Source organism: Ctenocephalides felis, unplaced genomic scaffold (genome assembly GCF_003426905.1).
Source record: "Ctenocephalides felis isolate EL2017-DRISC unplaced genomic scaffold, ASM342690v1 CF-g0.4_SCAFFOLD_03573, whole genome shotgun sequence".
Lineage (NCBI taxonomy): Eukaryota > Metazoa > Arthropoda > Insecta > Siphonaptera > Pulicidae > Ctenocephalides > Ctenocephalides felis.
Genome location: NW_020539727.1, coordinates 16,239,529 through 16,254,298, shown reverse-complemented (window position 1 = coordinate 16,254,298; position 14,770 = coordinate 16,239,529). Strand labels below are relative to the sequence as shown.

Sequence of the window (14,770 nt, the reverse complement as noted above, 5' to 3'; positions counted from 1 at the left end):
CCGAAAGAAAATTCGAAATTATAATTCTAAATCTGATTTTTTCAAAATTTAAAAATAAAAAATATTCATTTTTTTCAAAGAATTTAATTTACCGGTACGGGAAGTTTCAGCAATTTGCCTTAAGGTACAACAAGCATGCTACAACAAGTTTTACTAGGCCTTGAACACAAAGCTTTCATATACTTATATAAGTATATGATATATACATATTTTACAAAAATCTAAATTAACAGTTTTCTGCAAAATTTTATTTAGATTTTATTCTCCTAATATGAAAAGTATCCCGAACTAGAAAAAGAGCTATATTCGTAGAATCACAAAAATGCAAAGCCCTTTTCTTGATTGTATTAATATTTTGGATCAGTGAGATCAGTTTTGTGTTCAAGCTTTTGTTATACATTTATAAAAATTTAATTAAGCAGTTTTACAGATAATTTTATCTTGGTATAAATATATATATATATAAAGCGAGAGGTTTTTCTTCAGATGGTGAAATAATAGAACAAGAAACAATTTTATTATATATATATATATATATATATATATATATATATATTAATTGTTCAATTAATGAGCTCTGAGCGAGTATGAGTTTTCTAGAAAACTGTTAATCATAAAACGCAAAAAAAATTATGCTCGGGCCAACCGATTTGAATGATTCAGAAAACATTCGATTCTTTCTGATAAGGAGATGTGCCGATTAGTTTTTGGCAAAGGCAGGTCCAGCCGTTACGGAGATACGGAGCAAAGAGTGCAGAAAATACAAATCGAGTTTTTGAGAAAACGGAGCATTTGATTTGAATGATCTAAAAAACATTAAATTCGGGCGGTGTGAAGTAGTGATTAGATTTTGGCAAAGGCATGTGCAGGAATTTTGAAGATACAGAGCTAAATGTGCAAAAATGGCAGTTTTTGAGAGAACTAAGCGTCCGATTTGAATCATTCAAAGAACTTTTTGCTTGTTTTTACAAAATAATTGCTTTCGAAAAAAAAATTTTTTTTTGTATTTTGGATTAAAAATTCAAATAATTACCCAGGCTAAGCACAGTCTAAGCGCCGCTCTGGTACAAATGTTTACCCAAGTGCGTTTAGATTGTTTATGTACTGCAGCACTTTTCAAATTTTGTGAAAACTATTGAAAAATGTAAAAATGCCGCCAAGCTAAGCACAGTATAAGTGAAAATGTCGCACAGAATTATTTGCAAAAATATAGACAGTGACTATACGGGAGCACTTTTGCATTTTTGTGCAAATTAGGCAACTATTTTTTTTTTGAAATTGAATTCGAAATGAAATGACGATTGTTAATGTTCTGGAGATTGAACTGAATTTATTTATGATTTACATTTGATTTGCTCAGATATAACAAACAAGATAGCAAAAATAATGAAAGTTACAGTATTTGTAATAATATATTTGAAAACGTATAAAATTTCTCGAATATTTCATTACGGTACGGGAAGTTCCAGCAATTTGCCTTAAGGCACGATGCCATACACCACTAGTTTGAACATATTTTACTTGAATATGAAATCAAGTTAAAACCATGGATAACTGTCCACGGATTTTTTCAAACATATTTTACCCAATTTGAATATGATATCAAGTTAAAACCATAGTCTATTATTCACGTTTTTTTAAAATATATTCTACTTGAATATGATATTAAGTTAAAACCAAATTAAGGAGTTGTTATCATTTTCTAATAAGACAAGTCTGGCTATGGCTTTAAAACTTACGTCTATTTTTTATTTCTGAAATGTTCTTTTACATACAAACAATGCATCATAATAATTTCCATAAAAGTTAGTTAACAATATTTTTTGTTGAAGTGAAAAAAACAAATCAGTTCAAGGCAAAAATCTTAAAATGTGATTTATGTACAACTTTACAAAAAATACATTGAAAACATCTCTTTACTCGTTATAATCTTATAACATAAAATTATATTAAAAAATTTACAAAATTAAACACGAGACTATGTACAGACTTAATTACAAATATACAATTTAAAGCTAGGTCTTATTAAACTAACAGGTCAAAAATTTCTTTTATAAGTCTTTTATTGTCTTATTAGGTGTCATCCCCATTCGGGGTCATCAGGATCGTCTAAGGTAACGGATTCCTCACTATCGGTCATTGTGAATTGTTCCAGGACACCATCGTCCATGTTGCCCTCTCTCTGGACGATGACCTCGTTGAAGGGGCTGGTCACGTCCATGTCCACGTTCTCAGACTCGGTTATGGATTGTCGAAGGACTCTATCATTGCCTTCGCCACTCTGCATCAGGCTGAGGATTTCTGTGTGTTTTGCAGGCATCACGGACACCATTGTTTCGTAATCGTCTTCGGTTAGAGGAAATTGTCTGGGGGTGAACGGTTGCTCGTTGTGGTCCGAGAAAGTGTCACCATCGTTTAACAAATTTGTGTACTGCATGGATTTGCGTTTGGTGATTCTGTCCAGGGCGTAGTCGGCCATGACGTCCGTGTTCATTTCAGTGTTTTCAGGAGATTCTGTGGTTTCGTTCAAGCCTTGCTGGAGCTCGCTTTCGCTGGTGTGTTCAGATTGAGGAGTCACCGGCATCATATCCATGGTCTTGCTTTCTAAACGCCTATTCGCCCTGGATCTTGTGGTCCAGGAAAACTTGGTGTACACACCAAACTTCTTGCGCTCCTCCAACAGACAACGCATATGTCTCTTCAAACAATTTTCTTCTGAAACATCTTCATCGCTTTCCAAAGCACTCGGACAACTCCTGGCTTTTGTTGGATCCGTTGCACTCTCATGATTCATAATTGCAGCATCAACGACATCATCACCAGTAAGGGGTTCGTAATTAACAACCCGCCACTTTGGTGTAATAATTTCCTTATAAGGTAATACTTGTACTTTGGTGGATACAGGAACACCGTAAGGGATCACCATGTTGTCTATGTCAAATGAAGTGCTTCTCTGCGCTTGTCTGGATGTTTCTTTGGGCCAAGTGACATTCTGGGACTCCTCCGACATATTTGTAGACAACGACGAGTCACAATGGTCATCCAAATCAGGTATCTTCCTACGTTTACCAGACTTGGACGAACTGGGCTTACGCCCACGCTTTTTAAACCCGTGCTTCATCGGTTTCACAGACGCAATGTTGGACTTTTTAACAAACTTCCTAGGCCTGTCGTGCTTCAACTCCTCCTTCAGCATCCGTCTATCAGCAGCAGACGTTGCTGCAAGCAACGTCTTAATCCTCGGTCCACACCTAATCATTTTAGCTTGCCACTCAGGCATTTTCATAATAGCGTTAAAATGTATATTCTGGTGCACCTCGGACAACACTGATAAATTAGGATGCATACCAGGATCCAACAACGCCAATCGATTCTGCAAATCCAGACAATCGTTTGGTAGTCTTGGTGCTGTTGGATCTACACGTCCGGTGCACAAAGCACAAGGCTGGTACGGCCATTGGCAACCACATTTGATAGAAGTCGTCTGTGCTGCTAATTTAGAAACCGTATGCAAATTTTGCGTCTGGACCAACTTACGTTTTTTGAAGTGATGTACATCCAACGGTCTAATCCTGGCACAACTAAAACTCTGCTCTTCAGACGCATTTGATATAGTGTTGACCGAAACCGATTCCTTAGTATCGTTATCAATAAACCTCAAATTTGACTTCATAGTTTGTATTACCATGTGTATGTAATCGTGATACTTTTTTTGTACTTCCAAAAACGACACATGCAGTTGTATCCAACGCATTCGTGATGCATACGAGTTCTCTAATTTTCTTATTTGTGTAGACGTACGTTTGGAAAGAGGTAGATGTTTCTGGTATTCGTTAGTATAATCACCACAAACACTTTCATCACTAGAACTGCTCTCAGTAGCCTCCGAGTCCATTGTGGTTTCTAATAAATGTAATTGCGTACTGAACTGTGAACAAGCATCTTTTATGTTTTTGGATTCTTTAGGATCTAAAGGTGGAAATAGGGGTTGTGCCACACACTTAGGATGCACTTGATTTGCCGATGAACCTGCACCAAAATACTTATTCTGATATTTCTGTCTAGCCCAAGCCGTTTCTTGACTGGAGTTATAATTTTGAATCTCTGTCAACATAGAGCTGTAATCATGAAAGTTTTGCACATAATCACGATTATACTCACTTTTAGTATTGTAAACATTGTAAACGTACTCATGAAACGTGGCAACTTCGTTGCTCATATGTTTAGCCATGTTACGTACGTTTAAAATCATTAAAGATTTTAATAGATTCTTCATTTTTTGTTCTATACAATTCTGTTTGTCTTTGGCTTTTTGTAAATGAGATTCAAACGAATCAGAGGTACTTGGACTTTCACAATGATCCATTTCATTAAACAAAGGTTTCATGTCCGTCGAGGATGTTGCATCATCTGTGAACTGTATGCATTTAGCAGCTTTAAACGTTCTCGGTGTATCCACGAGTTGTTTAGATTGACCTTGGATACTTTCCCAACTGTTGTGTTCAGTTTTTGGCTGCGTTTCAGGTCGTGCATACATTACATCAGCAACAACCCGTGTAGTACTAGAGTCTTTGGGAATTTGTGTATCGATATTCATAATTGTAGCTAATTTACCTCCACTTTCTAGTTCATCCTGGCTGGTTAGTTCTTCGTAACTGGAAATGCCTTCGATTTGCTCAGTGCTTTCACTATCATCACAAGAATGCTCTTTGTCGGAACTCTCTAAATCTAAACTATCATCACATTCTGAATACCTAACGTTGGTGGCTGCAAAATCCAGGGCGTTCTCAGGATCATAATCAATATACTCATAACTTTCCGAATGCTGATTGGAATCGTCCGAAATGTGAAGATTTAAATCGCTGCCCATCTCACTATTATTAACACTGGACACAGTATCATTTTGTTGAGTATTTAAATCATTTTCCTTACCACCTGTTTTAACCTGGGCTGTGGTAACGATCGCTGCATCATTGGAAATATGTGCTTTATCCATATTACTTAACAAAACACACTATTTAACACACAACATGTTTTCACTTCTATATTTTACATGTATCTTTTATATTTTACATGTATCTTTTATAACGCTCACAATGCTTGAGCGTCGACATAACACCTCGCCTCGGAAATTTAATCATTCCATTGCCGATTAATTGCGAAAGGGGTCGGAATAAAAATAATGTAAATTACACTGTAAAAAAATAAATCGCCACTTTTCGTGCAAGCACAAATTTTACTCGTATTTGTAAACATTTTAGATAAAAAATTAAATAAATATATAATTCATACATCGGCTGCGAGCCATTTTGACCATTTTGACTGAATTTGACAGAAAACTACAACACGAATGACATGACACACGAACGACTCGAAAATGGCCGCCAACAATTCAAAATAATGCGCGGGATAAATGAAATAGTAAAAATATAATTTAAACACAAATTTTACATAAAACTCTACTAAATCAATAAATTGTTGAATGAAGAACAAAAATAAACTAATGTAGAAATAAATAAATATATACATTAATTGAGTAAATAAATACATAAACAAGAATGCTAATAAATGAAAAAAATGAATTAATAAATGAACAAGAAGGTTAATAAATGAATAAAAAAATATATATAATTTAACAAACAAAAAAAATAAATAATCAGATAAATAAGTAATTTAAATAATTAAATGAATAATAATAAAACCAAATAAAACTACACACGAATGACATGACACAAACGACTCCAAAATGGCCGCCAACAATTCAAAATAACGCGCGGGAAAAATGAAATAGTAAAAAATACAATTTAAACACAAATTTAACATAAAACTCGAATCAATTACCATAACCATACATTATTTAGTAAAAAATATAATTTTTTTACCTAATTCTATTTTCTAAACTTGAAAACAAGTACCCACAAGCATCTTTCGATATTTTCTGTAATTCTGCGACATAATTCCAATTGTACACAACACGCACTTTTGAATAAAACGACTTTGAATTCGATATTTCATTCTTTTGCAATAAATATAGATATTTCGGGACATTTTTTTGGTTTTTGCCAAGAAACTCATAAATTTCATATGGAACTACCCCTTTTCAGTTAGATACGGTAAAACTAGATAAAATTTACTATGTTTCATTGTTAACATTTTTAAACACTCCTATATAAAAGTTTTGAATAAAACGACTTTGAATTCGATATTTCATTCTTCAGATAGCAATAAATAGAAAATTCGGGACATTTTTTGGTTTTTGTCAAATAACTCAAAAATTTCATATGGAACCACCCCTTTCTAATTAGAGAAAGTGAAACTAGATAAAATTTAAAACATTTCCTAGGGAACACTTTCATACACACCGATATAAAAGTTTTGAATAAAACGACTTTAAATTCGATATTTCATTCTTTAGTAATAAATAAAATAGAATTCGGGACATTTTTTTGGTTTTTGTCAAATAACTCAAAAATTTCACATAAAACCACTCCTTTTCAGTTAGATAGGGTGAAACTAAATAAAATTTACAATATTTTCTAGTGTACACTCTTACACACTCCGATGTAAAGGTTTTGAATAAAACGACTATAATTATATATCCATTAACGTATAATAGAATCCAATGTGAATCCACTAAGATTCCTACTTTTCTAAGACGATTGCATGCAGCGCCTCTATGCAAAAATGTTTCCAGTCCTTCGGGAACTACGCAGCAATTTGAAATCGGACTTATATATTTATTTATACTTCATTATATATGGCCTAATTGCCTTAGTGTGTATGAGAAATGTATATATAAATGTATATATTGATTTATACTTCATTATATATGGCCTAATTGCCTTAGTGTGTATGAGAAATGGATATATAAATGTATATATTGATTTATATTTCATTATATATGGCCTAATTGCCTTAGTGTGTATGAGAAATGGATATATAAATGTATATATTAATTTATACTTCATTATATATGGCCTAATTGCCATAGTGTGTATGAGAAATGGATATATAAATGTATATATTGATTTATATTTCATTATATATGGCCTAATTGCCTTAGTGTGTATGAGAAATGGATATATAAATGTATATATTGATTTATATTTCATTATATATGGCCTAATTGCCTTAGTGTGTATGAGAAATGGATATATAAATGTATATATTAATTTATACTTCATTATATATGGCCTAATTGCCTTAGTGTGTATGAGAAATGGATATATAAATGTATATATTGATTTATATTTCATTATATATGGCCTAATTGCCTTAGTGTGTATGAGAAATGGATATATAATGTATATATTGATTTATACTTTATTATATATGGCCTAATTGCCTTAGTTTGTATGAGAAATGAATATATAAATGTATATATTGATTTATACTACATTATATATAATTGCCTTAGTGTGTATGAGAAATGGATATATAAATGTATATATTGATTTATACTTCATTATATATGGCCTAATTGCCTTAGTGTGTATGAGAAATGGATATATAAATGTATATATTGATTTATACTTCATTATATATGGCCTAATTGCCTTAGTGTGTATGAGAAATGTATATATAAATGTATATATTGATTTTTACTTCATTATATATAGCCTAATTGCCTTAGTGTGTATGAGAAATGGATATATAAATGTATATATTGATTTATACTTCATTATATATGGCCTAATTGCCTTAGTGTGTATGAGAAATAGATATATAAATGTATATATTGATTTATATTTCATTATATATGGCCTAATTGCCTTAGTGTGTATGAGAAATGGATATATAAATGTATATATTGATTTATACTTTATTATATATGGCCTAATTGCCTTAGTTTGTATGAGAAATGAATATATAAATGTATATATTGATTTATACTACATTATATATAATTGCCTTAGTGTGTATGAGAAATGGATATATAAATGTATATATTGATTTATACTTCATTATATATGGCCTAATTGCCTTAGTGTGTATGAGAAATGGATATATAAATGTATATATTAATTTATACTTCATTATATATGGCCTAATTGCCTTAGTGTGTATGAGAAATGTATATATAAATGTATATATTGATTTATACTTCATTATATATGGCCTAATTGCCTTAGTGTGTATGAGAAATGGATATATAAATGTATATATTGATTTATATTTCATTATATATGGCCTAATTGCCTTAGTGTGTATGAGAAATGGATATATAAATGTATATATTAATTTATACTTCATTATATATGGCCTAATTGCCATAGTGTGTATGAGAAATGGATATATAAATGTATATATTGATTTATATTTCATTATATATGGCCTAATTGCCTTAGTGTGTATGAGAAATGGATATATAAATGTATATATTGATTTATATTTCATTATATATGGCCTAATTGCCTTAGTGTGTATGAGAAATGGATATATAAATGTATATATTAATTTATACTTCATTATATATGGCCTAATTGCCTTAGTGTGTATGAGAAATGGATATATAAATGTATATATTGATTTATATTTCATTATATATGGCCTAATTGCCTTAGTGTGTATGAGAAATGGATATATAAATGTATATATTGATTTATACTTTATTATATATGGCCTAATTGCCTTAGTTTGTATGAGAAATGAATATATAAATGTATATATTGATTTATACTACATTATATATAATTGCCTTAGTGTGTATGAGAAATGGATATATAAATGTATATATTGATTTATACTTCATTATATATGGCCTAATTGCCTTAGTGTGTATGAGAAATGGATATATAAATGTATATATTGATTTATACTTCATTATATATGGCCTAATTGCCTTAGTGTGTATGAGAAATGTATATATAAATGTATATATTGATTTTTACTTCATTATATATAGCCTAATTGCCTTAGTGTGTATGAGAAATGGATATATAAATGTATATATTGATTTATACTTCATTATATATGGCCTAATTGCCTTAGTGTGTATGAGAAATAGATATATAAATGTATATATTGATTTATATTTCATTATATATGGCCTAATTGCCTTAGTGTGTATGAGAAATGGATATATAAATGTATATATTGATTTATACTTTATTATATATGGCCTAATTGCCTTAGTTTGTATGAGAAATGAATATATAAATGTATATATTGATTTATACTACATTATATATAATTGCCTTAGTGTGTATGAGAAATGGATATATAAATGTATATATTGATTTATACTTCATTATATATGGCCTAATTGCCTTAGTGTGTATGAGAAATGGATATATAAATGTATATATTAATTTATACTTCATTATATATGGCCTAATTGCCTTAGTGTGTATGAGAAATGTATATATAAATGTATATATTGATTTATACTTCATTATATATGGCCTAATTGCCTTAGTGTGTATGAGAAATGGATATATAAATGTATATATTGATTTATATTTCATTATATATGGCCTAATTGCCTTAGTGTGTATGAGAAATGGATATATAAATGTATATATTAATTTATACTTCATTATATATGGCCTAATTGCCTTAGTGTGTATGAGAAATGGATATATAAATGTATATATTGATTTATACTTCATTATATATGGCCTAATTGCCTTAGTGTGTATGAGAAATGGATATATAAATGTATATATTGATTTATATTTCATTATATATGGCCTAATTGCCTTAGTGTGTATGAGAAATGGATATATAAATGTATATATTGATTTATATTTCATTATATATGGCCTAATTGCCTTAGTGTGTATGAGAAATGGATATATAAATGTATATATTAATTTATACTTCATTATATATGGCCTAATTGCCTTAGTGTGTATGAGAAATGGATATATAAATGTATATATTGATTTATATTTCATTATATATGGCCTAATTGCCTTAGTGTGTATGAGAAATGGATATATAAATGTATATATTGATTTATACTTTATTATATATGGCCTAATTGCCTTAGTTTGTATGAGAAATGAATATATAAATGTATATATTGATTTATACTACATTATATATAATTGCCTTAGTGTGTATGAGAAATGGATATATAAATGTATATATTGATTTATACTTCATTATATATGGCCTAATTGCCTTAGTGTGTATGAGAAATGGATATATAAATGTATATATTGATTTATACTTCATTATATATGGCCTAATTGCCTTAGTGTGTATGAGAAATGTATATATAAATGTATATATTGATTTTTACTTCATTATATATAGCCTAATTGCCTTAGTGTGTATGAGAAATGGATATATAAATGTATATATTGATTTATACTTCATTATATATGGCCTAATTGCCTTAGTGTGTATGAGAAATAGATATATAAATGTATATATTGATTTATATTTCATTATATATGGCCTAATTGCCTTAGTGTGTATGAGAAATGGATATATAAATGTATATATTGATTTATACTTTATTATATATGGCCTAATTGCCTTAGTTTGTATGAGAAATGAATATATAAATGTATATATTGATTTATACTACATTATATATAATTGCCTTAGTGTGTATGAGAAATGGATATATAAATGTATATATTGATTTATACTTCATTATATATGGCCTAATTGCCTTAGTGTGTATGAGAAATGGATATATAAATGTATATATTGATTTATACTTCATTATATATGGCCTAATTGCCTTAGTGTGTATGAGAAATGTATATATAAATGTATATATTGATTTATACTTCATTATATATGGCCTAATTGCCTTAGTGTGTATGAGAAATGGATATATAAATGTATATATTGATTTATACTTCATTATATATGGCCTAATTGCCTTAGTGTGTATGAGAAATGTATATATAAATGTATATATTGATTTATACTTCATTATATATGGCCTAATTGCCTTAGTGTGTATGAGAAATGGATATATAAATGTATATATTGATTTATACTTCATTATATATGGCCTAATTGCCTTAGTGTGTATGAGAAATAGATATATAAATGTATATATTGATTTATATTTCATTATATATGGCCTAATTGCCTTAGTGTGTATGAGAAATGGATATATAAATGTATATATTGATTTATACTTTATTATATATGGCCTAATTGCCTTAGTTTGTATGAGAAATGAATATATAAATGTATATATTGATTTATACTACATTATATATAATTGCCTTAGTGTGTATGAGAAATGGATATATAAATGTATATATTGATTTATACTTCATTATATATGGCCTAATTGCCTTAGTGTGTATGAGAAATAGATATATAAATGTATATATTGATTTATATTTCATTATATATGGCCTAATTGCCTTAGTGTGTATGAGAAATGGATATATAAATGTATATATTGATTTATACTTTATTATATATGGCCTAATTGCCTTAGTTTGTATGAGAAATGAATATATAAATGTATATATTGATTTATACTACATTATATATAATTGCCTTAGTGTGTATGAGAAATGGATATATAAATGTATATATTGATTTATACTTCATTATATATGGCCTAATTGCCTTAGTGTGTATGAGAAATGGATATATAAATGTATATATTAATTTATACTTCATTATATATGGCCTAATTGCCTTAGTGTGTATGAGAAATGTATATATAAATGTATATATTGATTTATACTTCATTATATATGGCCTAATTGCCTTAGTGTGTATGAGAAATGGATATATAAATGTATATATTGATTTATATTTCATTATATATGGCCTAATTGCCTTAGTGTGTATGAGAAATGGATATATAAATGTATATATTGATTTATATTTCATTATATATGGCCTAATTGCCTTAGTGTGTATGAGAAATGGATATATAAATGTATATATTGATTTATATTTCATTATATATGGCCTAATTGCCTTAGTGTGTATGAGAAATGGATATATAAATGTATATATTAATTTATACTTTATTATATATGGCCTAATTGCCTTAGTTTGTATGAGAAATGAATATATAAATGTATATATTGATTTATACTACATTATATATAATTGCCTTAGTGTGTATGAGAAATGGATATATAAATGTATATATTGATTTATACTTCATTATATATGGCCTAATTGCCTTAGTGTGTATGAGAAATGGATATATAAGTGTATATATTGATTTTTACTTCATTATATATAGCCTAATTGCCTTAGTGTGTATGAGAAATGGATATATAAATGTATATATTGATTTATACTTCATTATATATGGCCTAATTGCCTTAGTGTGTATGAGAAATGTATATATAAATGTATATATTGATTTTTACTTCATTATATATAGCCTAATTGCCTTAGTGTGTATGAGAAATGGATATATAAGTGTATATATTGATTTATACTTCATTATATATGGCCTAATTGCCTTAGTGTGTATGAGAAATGGATATATAAGTGTATATATTGATTTATACTTCATTATATATGGCCTAATTGCCTTAGTGTGTATGAGAAATGGATATATAAATGTATATATTGATTTATACATGATTATATATATATATATTAGCTGTCTCGGTTTGCATGGGAGTTTGATATATAAATGTATATATTGATTTATACATAATTATATATATACTGGCTGTCTCAGTTTGTATGGAAATTGGATATATAAATCTATATATTTATAATAGCGCATGAAGCGATATATAATTCCACGGATCCACAGATTTTTCAAATATATTTTACTTGATTAGAATATTTTTTTAATTGTATAAATCGATTTTTCCATCACTATATATGACTTAGCCGCCTTAGTTTGATTGGGAAATGAATATATAAATTTATATATTGCTTTCCTCACCAATGTATAGACCAAATTCGGTGCATGGCATTTTACCTTGAGGGAAATTGCTAGAACTTCCCACCGTAATAAAATATATTAAATGGAATTTTAAATGTTTTCAAACAGATTATTATAAATTTTGGAAGTATACAAAAAACAGTTTCCAAAAGTGACAGTACACAAAAAACACCATGCTTTTGACGATTACTATAACACTATAACTTACCTTCCTTTTTCTTCCGAGAATCCGCAATCTCAAGAATCAAGATGTGACCACTAATGAAGTGACTCTAACCACTACACCAAGAACTGATACGACCAATGAGGTTCTGATATACCTGACAGAAGTATTACAAAAGCAGTATTTCAAAGCGTGTGCTATATGCACATCTACTCATAATATGTAAATAATAGTTATAAACTATTCTAAAATATCTAAAATGCATTTTCAAATTATCTATTACACCCGTCTTACCATAAATGATATAAATTTTTAATTTAACATATTATTAATAACATTGCAATAACTAAAACTGGAAGAAGTTGAAATGTTCATTTGAAATTTATTGAGAAAATGAAATTAGATACTTAATAAATTTGCTTGGAGATTCGAACTCGAAACCTAAAACAATAAGAACGATCATTGCAACCGAAACCATTTAACGATCTCGTTCCTCATCACCGTTAAACTAATGCTTAAATTAGGTTCATTTGTTAACAATAACTTATAACATATCTTCCTCGCCCTTTAAAATGTCGAATAAAAATCCCTATCGGATTCGAACCCGCATCCTTCTGATTAGAGTCTGGTTTAACGCTCTAACCGATTCGGCCACGGCGACCAAGATTTTCGGGCGACTAATACTGGAAGGACATTCTTCGACGACCGACCATCATGATTCGAGTCAAGGTCACAGGGGGATGATACGAAAATATTAAATTTTTACCCAGGGGGTTGAAAGTGGGCTCATTCGATTCTGTGGGTTCTTGCGAATTTCAAGCGGGGGGTTACAGGGGGGAAAATTTTGTACGTTTTTCGCTCAGGAGAGCAGAAAATCGACTTTTTGTAAATTTCACGTGTTTTCTATGGGAAAACTCTTTGCTGATCTCAATGATTTGGTCAAGGTCGTTTATATGAATCTCAATGACGTGGCAAGGTCAAGGTCAAGGTCATTTATATGTGGTCAAGGTCATATAAATGACCTTGACCAAATCATTGAGGTCTGCAAAAAGTTTTCCCATAGAAAAAGCATGAAAAATACAAAAAGTCGATTTTCTCGTCTCCTGAGCGAAAAACGGACAAAATTTCCCCCCCTGTAACTCCCCGCTTGAAATTCGCAAGGACCGGAGGAATCGAATGAGCCCACTTTCAACCCCCTGGGTGAAAATTTAATATTTTCATATCATCCCCCTGTGACCTTGACTCGAATCATGATGGTCGGTCGTCGAAGAATGTCCTTCCAGTATTAGCACGAGGAAAATCTTTGTCGCCGTGGCCGAATCGGTTAGAGCGCTAAACCAGACTCTAATCAGAAGGATGCTGGTTCGAATCCGATAGGAATTTTTATTCGACAATTTAAAAGGCGAGGGAGGCATGTGAAGTAATAGTTAACACATGTATCATATTCTAACATTTTTTTGCAGGGGATGAGGTGGACGAGATCGTTAAATCGCCTCGGATGCAATAGCGATCGTTTTTGTTTGGGTTCGAATCCCCAAGCAAATTTATTAAGTATTTTGTTTTATTTTCTCAATAAATTTTAAATAAACATTTAAACATCTTCCAGTTTCACTTACTTTTTCTGTATATCTCCCAAATTTATAAAAATCTATTAGAAAACGTTTAAAATTCCATTTAATATATTTGATTACGGTGGAAAGTTTAAGCAATTTGCCTTAAAGCAAGATGCCATGCACCGAATTTGGTCTATATAATGA

At 29.8% G+C, this 14,770-nt stretch overlaps 3 protein-coding genes across 3 annotated transcripts in view; all 3 read right to left on the bottom strand.

Moving 5' to 3' along the window:
- LOC113389347 (rac GTPase-activating protein 1-like) overlaps positions 1-13,076 on the bottom strand; it is a 29,250-nt gene extending 16,174 nt beyond the window's left edge. The window contains exon 1 of the mRNA XM_026626400.1: positions 13,059-13,076. The gene's annotated coding sequence lies outside the window, so the exon portion shown is untranslated. The remainder of the gene's footprint in view (positions 1-13,058) is intronic.
- LOC113389344 (dynein heavy chain, cytoplasmic) overlaps positions 1-14,770 on the bottom strand; it is a 125,191-nt gene that overhangs the window by 31,970 nt on the left and 78,451 nt on the right. The window lies entirely within an intron of this gene.
- Positions 1,919-5,296, bottom strand: LOC113389346. The gene has a single exon (XM_026626399.1). It carries the CDS (start codon positions 4,994-4,996, stop codon positions 2,081-2,083), a length of 2,916 nt encoding a protein of 971 aa, XP_026482184.1. The 5' UTR covers positions 4,997-5,296; the 3' UTR covers positions 1,919-2,080.